At 42.0% G+C, this 25266-nt stretch overlaps 2 protein-coding genes across 3 annotated transcripts; both read right to left on the minus strand.

Moving 5' to 3' along the window:
- Positions 1-2011: 2011 nt before the first annotated feature.
- On the minus strand, positions 2012-12172 carry LOC143337836 (alanine--glyoxylate aminotransferase 2, mitochondrial-like). Its single transcript, XM_076757733.1, has 14 exons — positions 11933-12172; positions 10396-10484; positions 9907-10097; positions 9666-9789; positions 9468-9562; positions 8892-8985; positions 8557-8650; positions 7473-7573; positions 7180-7272; positions 6841-6973; positions 5748-5836; positions 5497-5646; positions 4178-4276; positions 2012-3173 (listed from the first exon to the last, which is right to left on the minus strand). Exons 1-14 carry the CDS (start codon positions 12015-12017, stop codon positions 3072-3074), a joined length of 1539 nt encoding a protein of 512 aa, XP_076613848.1. The 5' UTR covers positions 12018-12172; the 3' UTR covers positions 2012-3071.
- A 721-nt stretch (positions 12173-12893) lies between these two features.
- prlra (prolactin receptor a) lies at positions 12894-25170 on the minus strand. 2 transcript variants are annotated; one of them, XM_076757729.1, is made up of 9 exons: positions 24986-25170; positions 19416-19506; positions 18527-18659; positions 18002-18171; positions 16613-16779; positions 16385-16526; positions 15751-15847; positions 15138-15207; positions 12894-14995 (listed from the first exon to the last, which is right to left on the minus strand). In XM_076757729.1, the coding sequence occupies exons 1-9, from the start codon at positions 24986-24988 to the stop codon at positions 13910-13912; spliced, it is 1959 nt and encodes a 652-aa protein (XP_076613844.1). In that variant the 5' UTR covers positions 24989-25170; the 3' UTR covers positions 12894-13909. The 2 variants fall into 2 exon arrangements, with proteins under 2 accessions (XP_076613844.1, XP_076613843.1); XM_076757728.1 differs by lacking the exon at positions 24986-25170 and having other exon boundaries at positions 19416-20325.
- Between the last annotated feature and the right edge of the window lie 96 nt (positions 25171-25266).

Below are 25266 nucleotides of genomic sequence, written 5' to 3' on the forward strand. Positions count from 1 at the left end.
CTTCAACACCTCCACAACACATGTACATACACTGCTTTCATTGCTTCATTTTTGTTAGCTATAATTTTAATAAACTATTCTTGTTTTAAGTGAATCTCCTGCTCTCTAATGGCACACTCCCTGAGCCAGTTTGTGACCACAGGAAAACTAAATTAAATGTACAGTTGGAATATGAGTGTTTCAAATTGTAGTGCTAATATAAAGCTTTGTTATAGTGGGAATGAGGGTAATGCAAAGGTAGTGGTGTGGTAATGTGCAAAACCAGCATAACAGAAAGTTAAAGTCGTTCTTTATAGTGTATGAAATGCAATGGATGAGATAGAGCGGAGGAGTTTCACAGCCTGAGGAAAGGAGTTGCTCTGTAGTCTCGTAATAATGCTGTGGATACTTCTGTATCGCTTGGCAGACGGCAGCAGGGTGAACAGACTCTGGACAGGCACCTCACCAATATCCCTGATGGACAGTGAAGGAGTACCCGTGACGTTCTGGGCAGGTTTAATCAGCCACTGAAAACCCCCTTCTGTGCACATCTCATGCTAGTTTGTAATCTTTGCTGTCCGGATGTTTTCTACTCCTCCTCTGAAAAAGTTATCAAATAACTCGACACAGGTGTGTGCGTCTTCACCTCCTTTATTCTAAAATCAACAAACAGCTCATTGGTTGCTCTCTGTGCACCACTCCGTAAGACCGCCAACTCCCTCGCAATATGAGGTCTCGTCATCGTTTGAAATCCTGCCGGTGTTGGAGCAAAGTTCTCTTCACATCACAGGCTGCAGGTGTGGGTATACAGCGTGAACAGGAGGGGGCTCCGGTGTTCAACGCTTGAGCGGAGCAGATGCGACTGCCAGTCTGAGCTCTCTGAGGTCTATTTGTGAGGAAGTCCAATATCCAGTTGCAGAGTGTAGTACTCCCTATCCGTTTCCTGGCGGTGTTGTGTTAAGCTGAAATCAACAAGCAGCGTTCTCAGCTGACTCAGTTGAGATTCTGCCAGATGATGGAGGCCATGACAAACTGCTGAATTCCACCTCGTCAAGAGCAAAGTGCACAATTTTTTGAACCTCGAGCCCAATGAGGGTTGCCTCTGTAAGAGGTGTAAGCCTCATTAGCAGAGGTGGAATATAACTCAGTACATTCAATCAAGTAACGTACTTAAGCACAAATTCTAGATACTTGTACTTCACTTTACCATTTTCATTGTGTACCACTTTGTACTTCTACTCCACTACATCTGAAGAGACAAATACTGTACTTTTTCCTCCACTTCATTTGTCTGACAGCATAATGTTTCATCTCCCCTCCTCTCCAGTGAAATTTGGTGAATTTCAATGTGACTCTTTCTGATAAACTGAAGGATTAGGTGTTCCTTTATGGGTTGAGAAAATTCTCCTACTTCTTAAGCTGCATAAACTATTTGAAACCCTCTTGGATTAGCTGGAAAATGCTTCAAAGCTGAAAACAGGCCTGTTTTCCTGAGCTCATGAAAAGAGAGATACGTGGTTCTCACAGGACAGCGACACAACAAACATATGATGATCTTATAGAAAATGATGCTTTACTGTAGATTAAATGAGCCAGCAGTACATAAAGTAGTTAAAATGAGCTCAACCTTAAACATCTACAGCAGTATACATACAGATTAATGTAACAGCAGTATTAATTCAAAAGCGTTGTGTATACAGTATAATAGTAAAACACTGGCAGGGAGCATTTTACTGCAAAATGAGTTTACTTTTGCCACTTATAAGTATAAGGGAAGTATATTTTTAAGTATATTTTGCTAATATTTACATACTTTTACTAAGCAAGGTCTTGACTGCAAGTTTTTTCAGTGTGGTATTAGTACTTTTACTAAATGATCTGAATACATCATCTACTAGTGCTCAAAGTGAAAGGAGACTCATGTTCCTATTACATTTCAAATCACTAAGGTGCTGGTAGAGTGACAAATCCAATAATATAGTAAATACAAATACAAGTACTGTTGCCTGTGGATGACTGCAAAGATGAAAAAAATAGCCCAATAACCAGATTTGGACCTAGAGGCACAACTCAGAGACCAAGCTGGTAAAATGAAATGTCAGCTTTACTTGTAGACAACAGAAAAAGATCATTACAAGGTAGGGCTGGAAGAGAAGGCAAAATTATCCAGCATGAAGCAGGACAAGTGGCAGAGATCCAAAAGACTGGACTGCTAAGAAGCACATGAGGGTGGGAATGGGCAAATATATGCACTGCAAGGCTAATAATGAGGTGGGAACAGGTGTGCAGGTGGGCGAGAGGAGGACAGGTGATGTGAATGGCAGGAACACAGGGGTTACTGCAGGGCAGGAGGGGGCTGGAAGAGAGCAGGTGTGAAATGTGGCACAGCAATCTGGTGTTCAACCTCAGACTTGGCCAGTTATTATAGCCAGGTAGAAATGACTGAGACAGATAATGCAACACCAGAATTTCCCACCTAATTTGGTATATTTGAGGTCAGTTATAAACCCTTTGGATTACGCACTGCACTTAGAACATTTCAGTGTCTCGTGCAGCGTTTGTTTGGGCAGTCAGCACTCTTGTACTTGGATAATGTGATCCTGTTCGGTGCAGCAGCATCTGGAGCGGCTCTATGAACTACAGCTCTGTGAAGCTTTGACTGGCAACTGGAAGCTATTGAAAAGCTGAATATCGGTTAGGTCATCCCGCACAGTGTTGACAGTCAAGAACCCATTATGCCATTTGGACACAGCAAAGATAGGCGCTATAGAAGGATCTGCTTTAGATCCAGAAGCAAGAGAAAGGGATAATCTTAGTGGAAGATTAAAGGATGACAGGATTAAAAAGATAATTAAAAACCACAAATAGGTAGATCCTATAAATACCTGCAGGTGGCACTGTGACCAATGTATGAGAGCACAAATGGTGCTCACAGATTCATTATCATTACATTCACGCCTATAATCAGCAGCATGTGGCATTTGGCATTTTTAACATTTTAAAAGATGTATAAAAAAATGCAATCCTCTGCTGAGTGGGGTTCCAGGTTCGGGGCTTGGCATTGAGAAATCCAGCTGACCGTTATCTGACTTTCATCTTCTTTCCATGTAGTTGTGGACAGACTTGCCAAAAACTGCCAGGAAGAAATCTGCATCTTCTTTCGTGATGCACAGGGGGGGTTTGATGCGGAAGGTCTGAAGTGGCGAGAAAAACAAGATGACGAGACGGGAAATTGTGAACAGCAATTTAGAAATAGTCCATATATCATCATGAAAATTGGGCTGTAATTGCAAGATGCGCTCAACGGCAACGCTGTGGTGGAGGAGCTTTATTTACAATGATTTCCACCTTCTTAACACTTCCTCTAATTCAGTCAACAAGATGGGGAGTGAATTATTGTAGCTGTGCATTTGAACTCTGTGGTGTTTGGACTGTTGAAACAAATTCCCCATATTCAGTGTTTTTCTTCTAGTATAATAATCACTGTGCAGCATAACAGATGCAGTATTAAAATTTCTAAAAGCCACTAAAAGCAACCTGCTTTTGTGCCATAATTTTCCTTTTAGAATGAGCGGAGCTAGAGGCAAAATGGCCTTGCTGAAATACTACAACAGCTGAACCAGAGAATCACAAAACTGTGGCAAAATTATCCAGATTGAAATCGGTCAAGCCACTACAAAAACAGCATCAGTCTTTGTTGATGCAGGATGGAGAAGCTCTAATTAAAATGCTATGCAAACATGTTTGTTTGAGTGCTGTACCACATGACATTTTTTTCCATTTGAGGCTTCTGTGAGCTTTTTGAACAAAGCCTCAAATGTCTGTTGTCACATTTTATGATATCATCACCCCCAAAAAGTAAATCCTTGAACAAAATTCTCAATTTGAGCGAAGTAAATCATGGGATTAAATGAGTTAGACTTTTGTTATTAAATCATCTTCCTTTAGTGAATTTTACTCGTCAGTTTCATCAACATAAACACATACAGTATAACGTAGCTCAGACACGGCGCCCCTCTCTGTCTCCAGAGCTCTAACTGATTTGCTACACGTCACAAGTGATAGCCCATCAACACTGAAGGCTACTGTAAACAGACAGGAAAGCCTTTGCAGACTGGAGCTACTCTGGTGAGCGAGCAAAACAACAAGCTTTGTGATGTAAACCGAAAACAGAGAAACAGAGCTGGAGTGCTGTTACCTGTCCGTAGATTCCTCCTTTCCCTATCAGGACTCCCATGTCCTTTATGTCCTCAAAGATTTCATTTATTGCCTCAGGAGCCAGCGGGTCCCTGCTGGCCTGTGGATGACAGGGAAGAGACGAGGATGTGTTATAGTAACTGCAGTAGTTAAAGTAACTAATATTATGAACATTATCCCGCTGCAGTCCACTAACTGTTTGATTGTGACACATACACCTAACCTCTGTTGCTAATTGGGTTGAGTCAAACATTTGAATTCTGGCCTAATTAACCTGTGAACATGATTTCCACTATTAGTCGGCGACATGAACGATTTCCAGGCTACTTACAGCTGTTGAGTGAGTATATCATGAATGGTGGTTTATAACATGTTGTATATGATGGTATGGATGGGCAGAGGAATTAAAAGAAAGATGACATCCAGGAAGCCAAGATAACTATCGGGCCACAAAGGCATCAAATCTTTCAGCAGACTCCTCGCTCTGAATACATGGCTGACAGAACGCCTCAATCATGGGTTTATTGACAACTTCTGTATCTTTTGGACCTGTAAAGAACGCTTTAGACCTCATGGACTACATCCAAACATCACTGGCTGCAGACTGCTCGGCACCAACCGGCGTCATGCCCTTGTCATACTGTACCAAAACAAGAACACGCAGATAACCGCCAAGGTCAGCCTGCACAGGCAGAAAGCCTCAGCAGACCCTCTGCTTCACATCATACAAGGCATCCTGTCTCTGTCCTAGTCAGGAATCCAACAGCCCTCATCCATCTCCATCTCTTTCTCCAGGGACCCAGCCTCCAGTGAAGCTCAGTCAAATTGGTGAACTATTAAACAACAGTAACCACGGACATCATCACTCAGGTGTCTATCAGAAATGCCAGTGGCACGGTCACGATCCTGAATTCATTCTTTACCTGTTTTTATGTCCATTCTGTCTTTTCTATGTAAAGCATTCACTTGGCTCAAGTGATTTCTTTCTTTGAGCTGCAATTCCTGTATGAAAGGTGCTATACAAATAAACTTTATTAGTATTATCATTATCACTGGCCCTTCCCTTTGCTGGCTCTTTTCAAATACAATAGTATCAACAGATTAAAAAAAAACATGTCGGAACTTGAGTCAGTCAAACATGCGCTGCAGCTGAGATTGCTCTCTTCAGGGTTACAGATGGTCACTGCTGCTCCGGCTAATGGTTAACTGGGGCATTGCTGCACCATGCCCCCAGGGGGCACAGCACACACACACACACCCCCACACGTTGTTCAAGCATGTGAGGAGAGCCAAGTGTCACTTCTGTTACAAACTCAATACCTTGTCTTTGACCATTTCCACGCCGATCTGCAGGCCCTTTCCACGGACATCACCGATAATCTCATACTTGTCTCTGAGTTTTGCCAGTTTGGTCATCAAATAGGTGCCCACGTTAAGACTGTTCTGCTGCAAGCCGTCCTCTGTGATAGTCTGCTCAGTAAAAACATGTAACTCATGAAAAACATTGAATTTTGATGAATCTGAACTTTCTCTCCTGATGAACAGGACTGACTTTGAGGATGAACTCTTACATCAAGCACTGACGAAGCAATGGCACAAGCCAAAGGATTTCCTCCAAAGGTGTTGAAGTGAACCCCCTTCGTAAACGAGGCAGCAATTTCTGGAAAACACATGAATAAATAAACAAGGTTACACCTCCACTCACTGCTGCTCCACACCAAATCCTCAGCCAAAAATGGATTTCCTCAGACAACATGGGTTACAAATGAATGGTGGAAATATCAAAGTGTTTTCATGTTGGTCTCCATCCCTTTATGGAAATCTTTGTATTTGGCTTATATTGCATTGAACAGCAAGGGTGCCTGGGTGCATCAGAGTTTGATTATTAAAAAGAGCTGCGGCAGCTACCTTAACAAATAACACAAGGGACAACACGTGATCACATATCCACTGCTGGGAATAGATGTACTTGTTCCAAGACATGAGGGTGATGACCACATCAGATCAGCTCCAGCAGCCAGGGCAACCAGCAACAGAGGTGAGGGTCAAGGGAGCTCCCCTCATCCAGCATATTTCATTTTATCAGATCAGTACTGCTATAGTACTGTGCTGCTGTGTCAATGGAGAACGCCCTCTTGTGACCATTGAAATGCTTTCTATAACTTGGGGACTTTGATACTACAATACCTACATGTGAGAAGTACTCATAATCTCATGTGTCCTCTCTGTCTTCAGCAGGGAGCTGGATGCTATGTATGTACTAGTTCTCCCATGAAACCACTGTCCCCGCGTGCTCCATAACGACTGCTTCATGTACGACGTTTGAACAACTATGTGTGCTGGTTACCCCCACAGGATGGACTGTGTGTTTTGTCACTTCTGAACTTTGCTACCATCTCACTCGATTTTAAGATGTGTCGCATTTATTCTGCCAAAGCCAAATGTCTAAAAGATCTCGCAGTGTTAACAGAAGTGGAAAAACAGGTTTCCTGAAAATGGGGCCAGTAGTTTTTTAATCCTGCAAACCAACAAACTGAACTGAAACCATCACCTCCTTGGCAGACATAACAATGCCCCATAAACATGCTTTATAACTGTATTTAATCTCTTCTGTGCATACAAGCAGATTTTCAAACAAGGTTTTTACTCACAGTATTACCTCACCTGGTGTTGTAACGACAGCTCCCATTGGAAATCCATTACCAATACCTTTCGCCATTGTTACTATATCAGGAATGACTTCATGACCTTGGAAACCCCAGAAGTGGCTTCCTGTTCTCCCAAATCCAGTCTGGACCTGTCAGGTGCAACAGAGATTAAGTTTATTCACATTTGTATTTAGAGATGAGAGATGGTAACATACTAAAAGACAGTATGGCCGTCCATTAGTACTTAACCTGAGACAGCTTTCTTATATTGTTTTTGTTTTATATGCCTTTCTCTTGGGCATCTTGGAAAATCCATCCATAACAATATTTAAAATATCTAAAATGTGTACCTAACCTCATCGGCAATGCAGACCCCTCCTCTCTCTCTTACAAGTTTGTAAGCCTCCTTTAGGAAGTTTTTAGGGTACTGGACAGCTCCTCCAACTCCCTGTGCAAACAAAACACATTCACATGCCACAGTCCCATCTGCATTAACACAAGCACTTGTAATATTACTGTGCATCCATGACATACAGTTCACAATGTTAACATTCAATGTGGCAAAGCAACAGATCAGACTTGAAAAAGTATTTACATGTTGACTGTAAGACTGCATTTCTTCAAATACTCCACAGTAGAATACTGTACCTGAATTGGCTCTCCAAAGAAAGCAGCAATTTGACTTGGGACACTCGTGGCAAATGTCTCTTTCAGCTGTCCAATGTACTGTTCATTTGCCATGCAATGACCTGCGGATCAAACAAATAGAAGCCCATTTCTTCACACTACTACAGAGATTAACATGTGAATAGAAAAGGGCAATTTGGGGTATTTTGTGGATTGGGATGGGACCGTGATAACTGCACTACTGCTGTCCAAAGTACCCACCACTAGAACAACTATATTCAGCGCACAGCAGCAGGGTTGTCATTGACTGATATTGATATAATATTGAAGCATATAGCTTGTTTGTTTTGTGTCAACAGTCATGTAGACATATTAACATACTGAACTGACAATTTCCAGGGAGACTCTCTACCTGAGATGCAGGCACACTATATAGCTAAAATTCCTGAACATGGTAAAAGGTCAAAAGAGGTAAAAGGGGTAAATGATCAACAGTTGGAGACTTTGACCTTTATTCAAGCAATCCAGTACCTCGTTTGTCTCATTTTCAGGGTTACAAGGGACCTGTTATTCCTTCATGGCTTATAGGCAAATTTAACCCATACCTAATCATGATACTACCACCTGTTACCACTGAACCTGTTCACCTGTGGAATGATCCAAACAGGTGTTTTTGGAGCATTCCACAACCTTCCCAGTCTTTAGCTGCTCCTGTCCCAACTTCAGGATAAACATAAACTTACAAACATCAATGAAGCTAATAAGTTAAACATCAAATATATTGTCTTTGTATTGTTTTCAACTGAGTATATGTCATAAAGGATTTCCAAGTTATCACATTGTGTTTTATTTATATTTCACACTGCGTTCTAACTTTTTTGGGATCAGGGTTGTAAAAAGGAACAAAATGAAAACACACACACACACAACCTCCAGCACAAGCCATTTTTACAATATCATTGTGTATGAACACAGTCCATGAAAGTATGGTTAATGTTTTGTAGTAAAAACAAATTACAATGCTTAATCTCACTGATAGCAGTCTTGTTTTTCTGGGTTACAATAGCAGTGTGAGTGCTGAGCCTCGGTGCATGTGTTTGTGTACCTTGGGCACAGCTACATTCTCTGTTGGTCTGCACAGGAGAGTCCCTGCAGTGGCTTCCTCCCCACGGGCCTCTGAACACATCAGGGCACATTGTCTGTTTATTGAACAGAAACCAAGTCAGCTGGATCAACCTGACAGCAACAGTCATAAGAAACGTAGCACAAAGAAATCACATTTTTCCTTTGTCTTATATGAGATGTTTATGTATCACACATACATGTTGTCCATTTCTATCAAAATATTACAGATTCACCTTCATTAAAACAGAAATTACAACATGCATCATCAATTGTATATTTTTCTAATGACATTCTAATACGTTCATGCACACATACATTTGTGCAGCCTAAAGCACCGGCAATGGGGTATTTATATGCTGCGTTGGAAGTAAGACCCATGGTTTGTTGGCTGCCACCATGATATGACCCTCTGAAAATCAATCAGAAACATTATAGACATTTAAAATATTATTAACAATCAAGCTGCCATGATAAATAATGTGTGACATGCTGAATGACTATAAGAATATAATCTAAACACATATAGTATTTTTTAATTCCCTGAGTGGGAGCTGGAATCATAAACCTTGGCATCCGGTGTTTACTCAAAATGTATACTTTCTGTCTGTCTGTCAATTTTTGTCCTGACTGCATCTTGAATTAATGTTGAAAAAAGACAACCTACTGCAAAACCAATTAAAAAATCCATCACGAGGCTGGAAAAAAATTAAAAAAGTAAACACTGGTTATGAATTTTAGTCTTTAACCTAATAAAAGGTCACAATATTGCATTACTACTTGGTCAATACCGCAAAGGTTTCTCCCTTGTCATATACTTTTCATGTAAATACGAAGCACACAATGACGTCTCTCTCTCTCTCTCTATTCACGATTCTTAAAAAAAGCTCGTACCTGAAAGTGATGATGTCATAGTTGCCTGTGTAAAGTCGAGCCATCAACATAGCCAGGTCATTGGCTTCTGAGCCGCTGTTGGTCAGATATATCACCTGGACAGGGAAACACAGAGCCGCAGACATTTTAATTTACCCTTCATATTTACCTGCTCCTGTCCTCACCTGATCAATATGAAAAAACAAGCCACCAAGATACCTTTAGGGGATCTGGGAAGTAGGAGGCTAATTTCTCACAATACTCATGGAGAGGGGGATAGACATAGATGTTTGTCGTATGCCACAGTCTCTTCAACTGCTGCTCTGCGGCTGCTGTTACTTTCCTGCACACACAGATATCAGATATAAGAACGACAATAAGTGAATGAATGGTTTTTATTATGTACTGTATATCAGAGTAAATTATCGTTGTATGACACAACAAAGAAAAAGGACCTTACGGGTGGCAGTGGCCCACACTGATAGTCGCCACACCAGCAAACAGATCCAGATATCGCCTGCCGTCCACATCCCATAGCCACTGCATATATCCCTGGTGGATGAACACCGGCTTCTTAAAGTAGGTAACCTTCATCACCATGGGGTTGCAATTCTTCCTGCGGATCTCCATCATCCGCTCTTTGGACATACCCTGGACAAAGATACACAGATCAGGAGATACAGTATTGAATCATCTTTCTCTCTTTGGAAAGAGCGCTCCAAAGAGCTAATCTGTATGCATTCATCAGTTCAACTGGAGTCTGTGTGTGTGCCTGTGAAATGTCACTGAAAAAAAATAAATAAATAAATAAAAAATACAATGAATGTACCAGCATGAATTATTAGTCTGAGATAATAACCTTTTATAGTCGCTACTGATGTGATTTCAGAATACAAGGCCCAACTGTTCAAGACAGAGACACTGAATGCTTGGAGGATATTGCTTTTACCTTGTATTCCTGTGGTTTGAAAGTGCATCGGGGCATCTCTGGGATGTCTGTGAAGGCATGATCGATGGCTGATTTCTGACATGATGCACCTATGAAATATTTAAGATTTAAGTTCAGACTGCAAGGCAGAAGAGACAGTTATTCTTTGAGGAAGTTGAGCTAGCTGAGTTAACTCTTGTTACTCGAATGAGGCTCAACAAAGCTTTGCTGTGACATTTCTGTGACATCTGGGAGTCAGTTGTGAAACAAGCTATCAGTTATATTTTACCCAGGGGTCATACACCTCTCATCTACCTTTCTATGCCTTTATTATCAACAGAACACAACAGACATATATGTTTATTTATTTCTATACTTGAATTAGTATTGGTGCTTTTTTTTCATAACATTCAGAATTTTCCTGCCTGTACGTTATCAGATTGACACCTGGCTGACACTGACCATGTTAAGTTGACCTTAGACCTGACATTGTGTAACACAGGATGGTGTCTGCTTTCTTTCGGTTGTGAAATGTGATGTAGAAGAAGCAGCACTTTGGCTGGCAACTATTCACTTTCTTTGTATTTCAACAGTCCTGCATTAAAACCTTGCTTTCATGAAGATTATGATGTTCAGTATTGCTGAAACTGTTTTCTTAGGATGTAGGTTGCAGTGCTGTTGAACTGTATTGTGTTACACAGAGAGGTGTGACATACTTCTACTTCACTACATGTCACAGATACTGTACTTTTCACTCCACTGCATTTATCTGACAGCTGGAATTACTCGTTACTTTATAGATAAAGATATAACAAAGAATACAATTGATCAATTTATAAAATACAACACTGTGCTATGGATTAAACTAAATATATAGCTGTTAATGTCGCTCCAGCTGTAACATTAAAATGCTGCTTATGTGTCAAAACATCTGCAATAATATTTTATGTATAATCTAATATTATTTCAATAATAAATAAACTACTGTAATAACGTGCTTTTACTGTAATAGATCAAGTACAATTGCGGTTAACCAATAAGTTATGCAAGACTACAGAGTATTTACAAATTGTTGTACTGCTACTTTTACTTAAGTAAAAGAGTAACGTTAGTTCTTCCACCACTGGTTATAAACGTCATCAATGTAGGGTTTATTGTGGGACTGTTGTATTAAAATACACATTTTATTATGTGGTTTCTATACACATATGGTAGCTAGATGTGTACTTACATTACGTAATTAACTGCAAACTGAGTATAATGCTAATTTCCGTTAAACTAAAAGTTAACTTAACGTCACTTAAAGCTAGTTAGCGTTGTGCATTTAACTATTCACTTTAATTTTATCTAAAACTGGGCAATGTGTGACATATTTGTTAGCAACGTTTCGCAAGTGCCGTTATTAGTTAAAGCTTGTAAACATTTGTTTCGTTTCTACTACGACAAACATAATACTTGGCTAACTTAGCCCATGTTCAGGCTGTAGACACAGCCCTAACGTTAACACACCAGAGCTAAGCTAGCTGTTCTGACTTTGTTGGTCTCCATGGTAACTCACCACTTGCCAGGTGGAGTTTGGACAGCGCAGGCCGGCGGCAGGACGCGGCACAGCGGCCACTGAGCCGGGACACAGCTTTCAACATGTCGAGCGGACAGAGGGCCCACAGCTATCCTGTGACCGTCACCGTTTCACACTCAGCAGCGGACTTGCCTAAAGGCGGTCTTTCTGCATTGAAAAAGTTTTGGGGGGGAGTTTATGCCGTCCGCGCGCAATCAGCGACCCACAATGCCCCTCTGCGACGTCACAGGACGCGCGTGCACGTGCACAAGCTGAGTTTATAGAAGTATCACGTGGCTTAATAAAGCTTACCTGCGTTAGTGAATAATTAGCATTCGTTGAAAAACGTAAATAACAAATAACAACTGCCAACTGATTAATGTTTCAAACAAGATTTCTAATTGATTCTTAGCCCTCCATTTGACCAAAATGGAAACGACAACAATACACACCTGATTTACTTTCTGTGCTTTAACCAGTGATATAATTTATGATACATGCAGGATAATTTCCCTTTTTACATGTACTTTGTCTGTAGAGCAAGAGTAGCTGTCAGTAAAATCATTCAGATTATTGATCAGTTACAGGTAGCATTTCTTTTTTTGTCTCATTATTGATAATTACACACATGTAATAATAACAGGAATGCAATTATCAATATACACGCAGACACAAAATAAAGATCAACATCCCATTACTGCGTATTGTAAATTTATTATAAGCATTTTAAAAAAATGATTACCATAATGATTTTGAGAGTTGATCTGTTTCAAACTGGATTTTGCATACGAGTGGCTGACTGTTTATAAAGCTTTACATAGATACATATACACATATAGCAACAAAAAAAAAACTGGTAAAACAGCAATTTATCACTGTTAAACAACAGAGACAGAGTGACAGAAAATTAGTGTCATACAAGTATCATGACACTATTTTCCCATCCAAAAAACTAAACCCCTTTGTAGAAATAACTTTTTTATTTGTCCACTTAATCAATCAAAGCAGTAATAAATGTATGTACAAATAAATGTATACAGAGTCTGAATGACTGATTTATATATATATATACATACATACATACATACATACATACATACATACATACATACATACACCCTATCCTTCCTCAGAATGAGCACCTGTACTTTGTCTGTGCCAAGTTGTTCGTACATCCTGTTGTACTGATAACATGCAGCCTCACTTCCACTACTGGATGCTGTGTCCTCTAAACTTTTAGCTGAGGTGAAGAAAAGGAGTCAAAATACAGAATTCACCATATTTACCACAGCAGAACTGTGCATCCAGAAGGACTTGAACAGAAGTTGTTACAATAATAGTATTGTATCATTCTTATTTATATATATTTTTTTAATTTAAAAAAGGTAAGTTTGTTTACTTTTTCACTCTGGCCAGCAGGGGGCGGGGCTGCAGCCCCCTCTGCCCCCCCCCATCCTGCACTAACGGCTTTGAGATGTATTGTTCTACAGGGAGCAGAGAAAATACAGAAAAAATGGATGCAAAATAAAAGCTTTCTGCGATTTTGATTTTAACACACAATTTTACCAGATGCTCACATTATACCAGGATACATTTCAATAAAAAAGTTCATGAAATGAAACGTGCCTGTGATGGAGAGAACGACTTATCACAGATAATGTCATAATGTCTGAGTGTAGTACCACATAATTTATGCAATCAGTCATATTCTGTTGATGATTGGTTGATGATTATTATTATTCAGATCATTCAATCATATTATTATAGATTTTCAAAATCAGAGAGTCACTGCTGTGTAATCAGTGAAAAGATGATGAGGAACATGGAAAACAAATAACAGCAATTCTGTAAGAGCAACATTTTGCCTTTGCAACCATTTTTGGAGGAGTCATCCAGTGTTGGTGTTTCTTTGTCTCAGTCCTGGCCTAAAACAGGTCTTACAATGTCCAAGACCTGCCAGCTGGACTTATGGGGCACCTAGTAAGTGGGCAGTGCGCACATGGAGGCAGTGTCAACATAACCATTCACCGCCAGGACCATTTCGTCCTGTGCCGGCATGGCAGTGTGAATGCAGGCTGTGGGCTTCTGTGTAGTGGTAACTCTGGATGATGTGCAGCAGTTCTCTCTGGCTCCATTCACCTCCTGGTTGTCACAGGGGCAATCTTCTTCCCTCACCTCTCTCTGGAGCAGCAGCATGTTGTTCCTGTCTACCCCCTTCACCTTGCTATAGTCCTCCCCTAGAAGTATCTGAGGGCAGCCTTCGATATCGCCACGGCCTGACACAACTGGCTGGAGAAGCACCATATCCTCCTTGTTGACCCTCTGGACCTCCACGTACTCGGTGGACCGGAGAGCGGGCGAGTGCAGACCGGCAGGCGTCTGCTTGCGGCCGATGCTGGAGATGTTGACATCGCTGTGGGCCTGGAGGTGCCGCCGGGCCGGCGTCTGGGGATGGAGCTGATGTGGTTGCTGGTTGCTCAGGCGGAGCTCCCAGGAGCTCGGTCCGAGAGCCTCCTTGGTGCTGCGGCCAGGCTGGGTGAGGTATGACGCTGTGGGGCCTGGGGGGAACAGGCTGTCAGAGAGGTAGTGCTGTTGGGTCATCTCAAGTGAGCTCTGCTGGTTAAGCGGGCTTGAGCTGTAGTGGGGCAATGGAGAAAACACAGAAGGCCAGGTCTTCACCCTTCCACTGGACATGTCGGGGCTAACCATGTCCTCATGAGCGCAGGCCAATGCTTTCTCCTCCCAGAGATTCGGGTGCCTCTGAGCCTCTACCCCTATTCTTTCCTGATCTGTTCGCCTCTCTTCTTCTTTTGCCTCTCCACACTTGTCCATCAGCAGAGTGTGGCTGTCGCAGCTGCCCCGGCCAGAGTCGCTGTCAGATGAGGAGCCCTCAGATTTGAGGCAGCCGTCGTGTAGGTCCTTGCTTTCCTCCAGCATCAGCTCCTGCTCCTCGGGGACGTACACCTCTAAGTACTCCACCAGCAAGTCCTCGTAGTTAGATGAGTGGATTGGGGGGAAATCAGACACCACCAGCGCGCTGAAGACCTCCTCAGATTTGCCATTCTACACACAAAGAGGAAAATTCAGTTGTAGTGCAGCAACAATCAGTCAGAAGTCACTTTTCTTATTTAAATCTGATTATTTGCAGCAGGTTAGGAGAATCCTTCTATACATCAAAAGATTGTTCCATATGTTTTTGCTTTACCTTGAGGAGCTGCTTATCAAATCCTTTGATTTTAGGTCCAGGGACTGGTGGCAGAATACAATGCTTCAAGCTTCACACATGAAAAGAAAGAAAATCATGTTCATGTGAGGCTCGTGAGCAACAGAGATGAAAATAAAAATCAATACTTCTCCTGCTGTAAACTATAAAAGCCCAAAGTGGCAGCACTTATATAAGCCCTGTTATTTTATTATCACAGCTTAATTTGTCACACTATCTGAAGATATTAACCTGTTTCAGTTTTGGGTTTTCATTATCTTACAATAACAAAATGATAATTTTCTTTCCAGTAATCAGAAACAAATGCAAGTAACAATAACTAAAGAAACTACGATAACATTTTAACTATTCTCTGATGGCCAGTTCTAGCAGTTCCAGCAATTCATAATATTCTGAGTGTCCTTATCAAAAGCAATGGCTGTTACTTCCACTTAGCAATGTGTTTAAATCCCTGGGTAATGTGCTTAAAAAACAAATATGAGTAGCTTTTTGTCTTTGGGTAATGGGATAGTGAAATCATGATCCCAAAGAAAATAGCTTGATATCAACATTTGACCAAACAAATTGCAGAAAGAATTCATGATCATTATCTCACCTGCGGCTGTTCATGTGTAGCAACCACGTGAGGATGAGGAAGATGAAGGCAGAAAAGACGGTAATGAGGATCCACACTGACTTCTCCCGATGGAAATCTGTAAGACACGACATGTCAGCCTGAGTGCTTCAACACAACGAACAACCTCGTACTGTCTTATTATCTGTGTATCCTCTGGTGATTCATATTGTATTCATATTCATGTGTTGCATGTCGTACCCCTCTTTCTCCCCCATTGCTTGTCTGCATCTGACCTACCCTGTGTCTACCCTCTCTAATAGATAAAAAAAATAATAAAAGTGTAAAAATGACGATGTGTGTTTTCATGGGAGACCTCAAGAAAATCTCTGCTCCCAGCCAAGAAATAGTTTCAGCACATAAATTCCAACAAAACTCCAACACTTTTTACCTTTGGACAGAGCCAGGCTAACTGTTTCCATCCGTTTCAAGTCATTATGCTAAGCTAAGCTAACCATCTGCCGACTGTAACTTCATATTTAACAACCTGATGAGACTAGTGTTGGTCTTCTACATTTAAATGTTGAACCATTCCTTTAATAAATGCTTTATAATGTGTATGTTACATGCATGTACTGTGTAGTGTGCTGTGGGTAATTGTTGGTAGATATCTTACAGTCAGGAACTTTGATGTAGGAAGTGGAACTCCATTCACTCCAAAAGCCATGATCGGGCTTACAGCGCACCTGAACAAGGTATGTACCACCTGACCGCAGGCTGAAAATGTTAAACATCTTCTGCTGGCCTGCAAGGTGCATCTGCAAATACAACACACACAATTGATATGACATAAGCCGTTATGATGAATACAAAACAAGTAGTTTGACCACCAGGAGTCTCCTACCTCCCAGTCAACTTCCTCCTCCAGCTTGACGCGGATCTCGTAAATGAGAGTGATCCAACCGGAGCGGGTGTCAGCCTTATGCGGTGGTTCCCATGACATCCGGAGGAAGGGCCAGCCCTTGTCCTCCAATACAGTAACTGTTACCCTCTCTGGAGGATTAGGCTTGACTGGAGAGGGAGAGAGAACACATGAGTATGTCCACGTGTCTTCCTCTATGCAACAGCAAACCACTGCACATCGCCAGCAGATGAGCACTGTCTTTGCACGAGTGGTTGTTAATGTTGAGGCTTTAACTTCTTGAAGACACATAGTTGACAACTGTGAGGTAAGACAGGCTTAGGTCTGCTAACCAAATCAGGTTAATGCAACTATTAAAGACAAGAGGAAGAGGAGCACTTTCAGATAAGCAGCCTCAAGGACAAAGTGGATACTTTCAGCCTTTTAATTCTATGGGTTTACGCCTCCCTTTTGGATATTTCATGAACAAAACAACATGCTTTTGCATTTAGCAACATGATAGGATACCAGTAATTCCATACCTCATACAATATTTATATATTATTACATAATATAAAGTCGATCTGCCCTGTATTTATATTTAATCAGATGTCATATGAAAGGGAACAGGGTGGAATCAATCTCCAGTTAAATCCCATGAAAATACCAAAACCAGCAGTGTGTTAGCTCATCTCTCAATGCATTCAACTTCCCTTCCCTGTCTGTGGCTTTTATCCAAAAGCTCCATTTATTCCTACTTTTAAAATGGGTTTATTTAGAAAAAAAAAAAAAAAAAAAAAAGCAGGACACTAGATTTTAGAAAACTGCACTTAAAGAGGAGAAAGTAGTGCAGCTGCTGGGGGCTATTTTCAGCCATTGTATGTGGGATTGACTCAAAATAAATGAGTGTTTATCAATTAATTCAGGAGCATGTTGGCCAGTGTGGCACTTTTATGTGTTTTTAATAGTTTTTGCACAGTAATTGAGGTGTGTAACTCAGGTACACAGTATGAGCTGTATCAGGTTTTGGCTACACGGACAATATTTGTTCATAGAATCAGTTCATTGTTGGTTTTGGTCTTTTCATGGGATTTGTAGACAATAATATTTTCAGTTTGTCTAACTCTTGGGTCAGTCTTAATCAACCTCTATTCAGCAGGATTAAAAAATAATTCTCTAACTTCACTGCGTTAAAATGATGACTTTCAGTGCGTGGTTACAGCTAAAGGGCAGGTTAGTACACTCACAGAGCATTAGCCCCAGTGTGCCATTGAGCAGCTGTGTGAGTGTGCATTAAAATACACTTTTTAATCCTCCTGGGGAAATAGTGCTCTAAACACCAGGCCACACCACGACAACAACCCATTAAAAAATTAGCACACATTCCCTCACCGATGTACACCACATCTATATCCACGGGGTCGGAGAAGGTGCTGCCCAGTGCGTTGGTGGCCACCACGGTGATGTTGTAATTCACCCAGATGGACGTGTCGTTCTTGTTGAAGAAGCAGGAGTTCTCTCCAGCTGTGTGGTAGTCGGGACACTCCAAGACTGTCTCTGAGCTACATGAGACAGAGGAACAACAGCATGTCACCACGTGTGTGTGTGTGTGTACAGTTCCATTTCTGCAGATCAGCATGCACTCTTCATGCTGCAGTTGCTACAGATGCTGTGTGCTTCAAAAGAGATGATTTGGCAGATACAATGCTTAAAGGTGGGGTGAGTCATTTTGGAGAAAGATTGTTGATATTGCTCCCCTGCATCTCCCCTCCCCTGTCCCTTGTCATGCACAAGAGCATGAATACCACCTGTTGCTGATTGGCTGGAATAGTGATGTCAACAATCATTCTCCAGAATGACTCACCCAACCTTTCCAGGATCAAAATGAAGGGAGGGCAGAAACCAGTCGTCACTCACTTTTCTTTGCGATAGTAGAGGGCGTAAGTAGTGGGCAGTCCCCCATCAGAGCCCGGCTCCCACCAGCAGGTGAAGGTCTCTTTTTCTGGAGAGCGACATCTGGTCAGTGCGGGCTTCCCTGGGGGGCTGTAGCCTAAAGACAGACAGGTAGAAGTGGAAATGAAATCAACTGAATACAGGGTGCATCATGAAGCAAAAGTAGAAAAGAAGAGATGTGAATTGTGAATGAAAATAACCACACTAACAAAAATGACAGCCGACCAACCACTAGACACCTCTCAGACATCTTAAAGGGACAGTTCACCCCCAAATCCAAACTAATTTTTTTCCTCTGAGCTGCAGTGCTGTCTGTCAGCTTGTGTTGCTCAAAACTGCATAAAAATGCAACGGTTACTCAAGATAATCCACAGAGCTTGTTGTGAGCTGTTTCACGGAGGAACCACTTTCCTTCTACCAGACTACACCTGCCAACTGTGTCACGGAGCATCTCGTGCTCATGACAGCACGAAATGTAAACAATAACAGCATCCTCCTCGGCTGAGCTGTAACGTTAGCTTGCAGTATCGGTTAGCTATAAACTAATCTCCACAAGTTAGCAAGGTCAGACTAGGGTTAGGGGAGTAGATGCACGCTTCCTTCTGTGCAGTGATACGGTTTGGCTGGTGTCATTCTGGAGAAAGAAAATAGTTCCTACATGAAACTGCTCACAATTGTACAATTGTCAACTGTATTTGGCAATTTGAGTAAAACAAGCTGAGCGCCATCTAGTTCCATTATCTTAGAGAGAAGTATTTTTGAATTTATGGTGAACTATCCCTTCAACTAATTGCCAGAAACATAAAAAAATACTGAGACTATTTTCCAAGGCCGGCTACATCCAAACACTTACGTGTTCCCTTTGCAGGCGACGTGAAGAATAGCAGCAACAACAGGAGGATAACTTCCACAGCTTTCTTCATCGTGGCACCACAAAGCCTCAGCTGTTAGATGGAGAAAGAAATAAAAAAAGCAAGGTGAGAATGGGAGGGCGGTTGGACTGTCTCATCTTTGCTCTTCACAAATCCCATTTGATGCTGTCCGCCACAACAGCAGAACCGGCCAACTTGTATTGAGTCACAACATGCCTGCATAACAAAGGAAAACTGTCATGCAAGGGAAAATGTCTCCAAATTGCCACAAAGCCCGCTTGAGAGTGAAGCCACAAGTGAAATAGTGCCTGAAGACATAATTAGGAGGAGGCAACGAAGAAGGATGTCGTCCACAGGCGAACAGAACAGAAAACAGAAAACAGAAGAATGAATCCTGTCAGTCAACACCCGCGTCCTAAGCAGACAGGATAAATAACTCTAAATGTGATGAAAGAACGGTAAATGTGATGAGCTGAAAGAAAAAAATCTTCCACAGAGAATGTATGCTGTTTCACTGGGGATTAAAAAGCATCCTCTCTGTGTCCGTCTACCTCTACCAGCTGGCACAGAACTGATTGCGTAATCTGAGTTCAGGCTTCTGCCTCGACCACACACACACACACACACACACACACACACACACACACACACACACACAGCAGGGAGGCTGGTTTGCCTCGCTGCCGCTCGCATGACTTAGAAATCTGCATTTTCCTGGCCATGTGCAGATGTTTGAGTTATTACTTGGTATGGCCCTTCATCTCTGAACTCCGACGTCAGGGAGGGAGGGAGAAAAGGAGGATGATATAGAGGTTACATGGATGATAGAGCTGATGTTGCATCAATAAAAATTGAGAGCTGGCAGAAAGCCCGTCCCATCACATGCTCTCTTCCTTTCTTCTGATTACTGATAGAGATTTGTTGTCAGTTGAGTCCAAATGCATGTTCACACACTCAGAATGGTAAAGAGAGTTCCTGAATGAAATAGAGTCTAAAAACGACCCCGATTGCAAAAAAAGTTTGAAACACAAACAAAAATAGAATGCAAGCATTTGCAAATGAACTGTGTTCACAGACAAGTTTTACAAAGTGTTCCTGAGCCCAGGTAGTAATATCCTTCATACAGTCATGTACACAAAGTGGTGGACTGAGCCTTTCTAGGACGCCCCTTTCATACCCACTGCTACCAATGGACCTGTTAACCAGCTTTCCCAGTCTTGTTTGAAACATGTTGCTGCAGAGTTTTAGATCTTATTATATGCAAATGACTCCTCTCTGCAAGCCTGAGGCTCTCAACAAAGCACTTTGTCAAAAACAATCATCTGATTTTTGGTCCACAGTTTGATTATTTGCACGTATCAAAGCACAGCAATGAGGGCACATGTAGCAGGACATATAATGTAAGAAGTGCACTTACAAACAGACATTTCAAACAAGAGACTAATAATGTTTATTTAAGCTGGTGAGAAGTCACTATTTGCTCTGAAACTCTTTCATTTCTGTCTAGACAACTGGTATTTTGATATTCAGCTTTTCGAATGTGCACCTGTATGCTCCCACTGTCCCACAGGCCTGACACAGCACGGCACGACAGCTACATAGAGGTGCTACAACACAATCGAGGAGTCTACGCACTGGTATTTCTATGACGTCCATATCACACTAAAGAGAGCTATCAACATGCAAAGACGGCTCACTCACTTATCAGCTTGCCGTCAGACTCGTGAGCAGTGAGGCTGCCTGAACATGTGTTTGTCATATCATGTCTATCTGGATGATTCATTTAATTTTATTTTCATAAGGATTTTGGCTTCCAACAATTATGAAAACAAGATTGTTTTTTTTTAATTTGTTTTTCGGCTAAATTATATTTAAAGTTCACGGAAATACTTTGTTTTTTCAAAGTTCAATAAATGCATGATGTTTCCAAAGCCAGTGAACGATCGGGATTTTTATCATTATCAAAGTTAAAAAAAGAAACTTTTCTACTTTTGCAGGCAGCTTATCTTAAGAAAGTTCCACTTCCGTAACATAACAAAGACGTTCGGCAAGTGTCATCAACTCTTCTTTATGGTGCCTTAATTTCAATAACGTCATCATGATCTGTTAATTGGCATTAAGGTCAAGGCACTGGATTAGCCTCCTGCTGCATATAGCCTTCTTACGTAACCGGTAGCCCAAACTGAATAAGCTGCTAAGCTGCGAAAGTGCAGGCCAACAGTGCAAAGCTCTTCCCTCACAGATAATATTTGTCTGAATGTTAAATTTAGAGTATATCATATAGGTTTGAGCGCATTTTCTGTTTTACTACACCTTTTTTCAGTTTCACCTCAGAAGCACTCAGCTGTTATCCCTCCACATTTATGATCGCCAGAGATGACTAATCTACTATTAGCTGCTTGCTTGCTAGCCCACGGCTCCACAGTTATACATAGGCTGAAAACGGGTCAGTCAGGTCATCGCAGGGCTAAGACCTAAATTCACACTGGTGCATATGAATCATACATGACTTGTGTCCATGAGTGGCCGCTCAATTTCAAAAGGTGAGGAGAGGACGTGCCAAATGACATGTTGATGTTAAAATGCAAGCAGTGTTGGTAAGATGATCCCCTCGGCCACGATTGTACAACAGCCCACCTCAGAGGTGATGAATAAGGAATGCCTCTTTCTCATGCAGGGTCACAGTGTTCTCAAGGGCACTGAGCACCACAGCAGCACGGCTACGGTGCTACAGTCCTGTTTCTAAGAACCCGGCTCTCCCTCCTGGACCTGCACAAAGTACACAATATATCCTCAATGATTTACTGCACAGTCAGGTATTTCAGTTTTACATTAACTTTTATTTACATGAAATATGGGACTGTCTTCGTACTAAATCGGACTTTATTTAAAGGTAGAAAATAGTGGCTCCCTTTCCTCAGGGCTCAGCTTCTGTATATAAACACAAAGACAGTGACAGCATCAGATGACCTTCAGGAACTCCACCGTGTATTTATTAAGTAGATCAGCTGGTTTAGGATGACAGAAACGCGCCTCGATGTTCCTCCAGTGACAGTCACTAATCTGTCCGAATCAGAAAATGAAGATAGTAGGTGCAGCCGTGAGTTGTCGTACAGATAAAGTGAAGAAACCTGTAAAAGTGATTCCAGGAATCACTGCTTTCACATCAAACCCTTGACCTACACTTCTGCTCAGACTGGAACAGACTAAACACTTCCTGGTACTATGAAAAAACCAACAACACCTTTCTAGGAACTATTTTTTGTTTTATGGGGATAATAAAGAGCAGAGAGCAACAGGAAACAAGAGGTAGGGCCTGAAGTTGTTGGGTAAATTTTAAGGCTGAGGACACTTGACTTTAGCGACCCACTGGCTTTTGATCTATTGTCACCCTCGGGACAAACTTTAGTCACAGCACCGATGAGGACATAGCAAAAGTCAGTGAAATGACAATACAGATTCTCAGGGTTGCAAGTGGGGATTTTGATTCGGATGAGTTCAAGTGTAGTTCTACTCCATGCACACTGGCACATACATGGGTAGTATGTGGCGTACGGTGGCGCATATTTACACACAGCAACACACACATGATTAAACGGGACAATCAGAGTAAAAGCTGTCATGGCACCTTCCTCGCTCTCGCTCTCAGCCACATACAGCACGCAATGAGAAAACTCAGCGTTCTCGTGAAGCACAGGTCATGTGTTTGTCTGCTCCAGCGACAGTAACTGCAACACTTTTTACTGCAATTGTGTTGCCTGTTCAACTGTACTTCCTCTATTGTCTTGGCCAGCCTATACCCTGTGCCCTCCTGTGTTTTTGACACACTCACCAAGTGGCCACACTGACATCAGGAAATAGTCAGAAAAGGGAAGTAACTGTTTTAATAGTCAGCCGCTGCAGCTCAGAGTGGCTCCTGTGTTCAGGCGAGCGAAGCAATGTTCTTTTAAGTGACACATCGGCCTGGTGGAGCAGTGACTGCATGTTTTTAAAGGTGACATGATTGAACATCTGATTTCTCCTGACCCAGCTGGAGTGTAACATACATTTGACGAAGGTAGCTCTGCCAGGACTTAATTGCAGCTGCAGGCTTTTCTGATGGTGGGCGTCGTAATAACAGCTCACCTCCATCTGGTTCGTCCTTTGTCAAATGGAAACATTGAGTGAAATAGCTGGGCTGTGGATGTGTGAGTGGAAAAAGGCAAGAGGGAGCAATGTACGCTTCTGTTGTTTGCTTGGACAAAGGAGAGTAATTGCCTCACAAGACCGCATTAGTCGTAAGGTTGTGAGGTGAATTTATTATCATGAGTCATTAAATTATACCACTTAAGCTTGTAGCTTCTATTCAAAGCCACACTCACACAGAAATGACATATTGTCAAATTATATCTTACGTGTTGGCCTGTACAGAAAATACAGTGATTACAGTGAACTTTCTGGTATGTCAAATGAGCCTGCTGTTCCTCTCAGTCGGTGTAACATAAGCCCAGAGGGTGCAACATTTCTGATCTGATTAAACTGATATGCACCTCTCCCCACTGTGAGTTTTAAAGGGGAATAATTCATTATTACTTATAAGCAAGAATTTCAAAGTCTAGGCACATGCAGTGCTCTGCTTTTAAAAACAATCCTTGGTAGATTTTCTTCAATCAGACTGTGTGACCTAATAATTACAGCTGCAGTCAGCATGCAAGGCCACACACTGACTAAATGAAGCCCCGGCGCAGGACTCACAGTGGAAAGAGTCAGTAAGCTGCAGGCACCTAAAATTGTAATCCAGTATTGAGTTGATCAGCTTGGTGCTATAAAGGCAGATGGCCTCTTTCACCTCTCACTAACCTGACTAAAGGGAGGAGGAGCAGATCATGACCATGGAAATCCCATTACACCGCTGACACCCCTGCATCATCATCCTCCTACGCCGAAGGAAATAACCTGCCAATCAGTCAGCTGTCACCCAGGGAACATGTCCTCATGTGGAACAGACACAGAAGTGCCGCACTCACTTGTTGACTCACACTGAGTCAAAGTCAAGCTGTTGTAGTTGTGACTGACCATGACAGACATGATTCAAGACATCATTCACTGTGCAGGCAGAATCTCAGTTGACTGACTCACATGATGTGAAAAGCTTCACTTCATCTTAAAGTGTGAAATTAACCATTAATAATTTGACTGCTTGGGCCTTAAACGGCAACGACAAGCACCAAAAAGAAAAATCTTTCCTTTGTCCATGTTATGACTTATGGAACACACACACACACACACACACACACACACACACACACACACACACACATCATGATTGCAATATAACAATAACAATAACGACATGATCCCTGCCCAATTAGTTTGCTGTTACCTGCAGCCACAATTAACTAATTTGAACTTAAAAACATCGTTTGTAATATTCAAAGTGAGATCCAGAATACATTAAAGTGCTCTTTTATAGGCTGCATGGTTACAGGTTCTCCACCGCTGAGCGCTCTGATCCCTACCCTCTCCCTGTCTCTGGATTCATCCACACCGGACAAGCAAATGTGCGTCTTACCATCAGCTGTCAGGAGTTTTCAGCCTCTCCCTCCGTGTCCCGGCCGTGGTGAGAACGCTGCCGGCTCCCAGAAGAGCGGACTTACCGGCTTGTGTAACTAGTTTACCGGGATGACAGCTGACAAGGGCGCGCGCACTGACCGGCCGACCCGGGCAGCTTACGGCTGTCCAGACAGCGGAGGAATCGCAGCATCCTCCCCCTGCTCCTCTGTCATCCCTTAGGAGGGCGGGGCGGAGGAGCCTAGCCTCCCTAACCGCGCGTAAAGACCCGCCCACCTGAGC

This window comes from Chaetodon auriga, chromosome 19 (genome assembly GCF_051107435.1).
Source record: "Chaetodon auriga isolate fChaAug3 chromosome 19, fChaAug3.hap1, whole genome shotgun sequence".
In the NCBI taxonomy this organism is placed as follows: Eukaryota; Metazoa; Chordata; class Actinopteri; order Chaetodontiformes; family Chaetodontidae; genus Chaetodon; species Chaetodon auriga.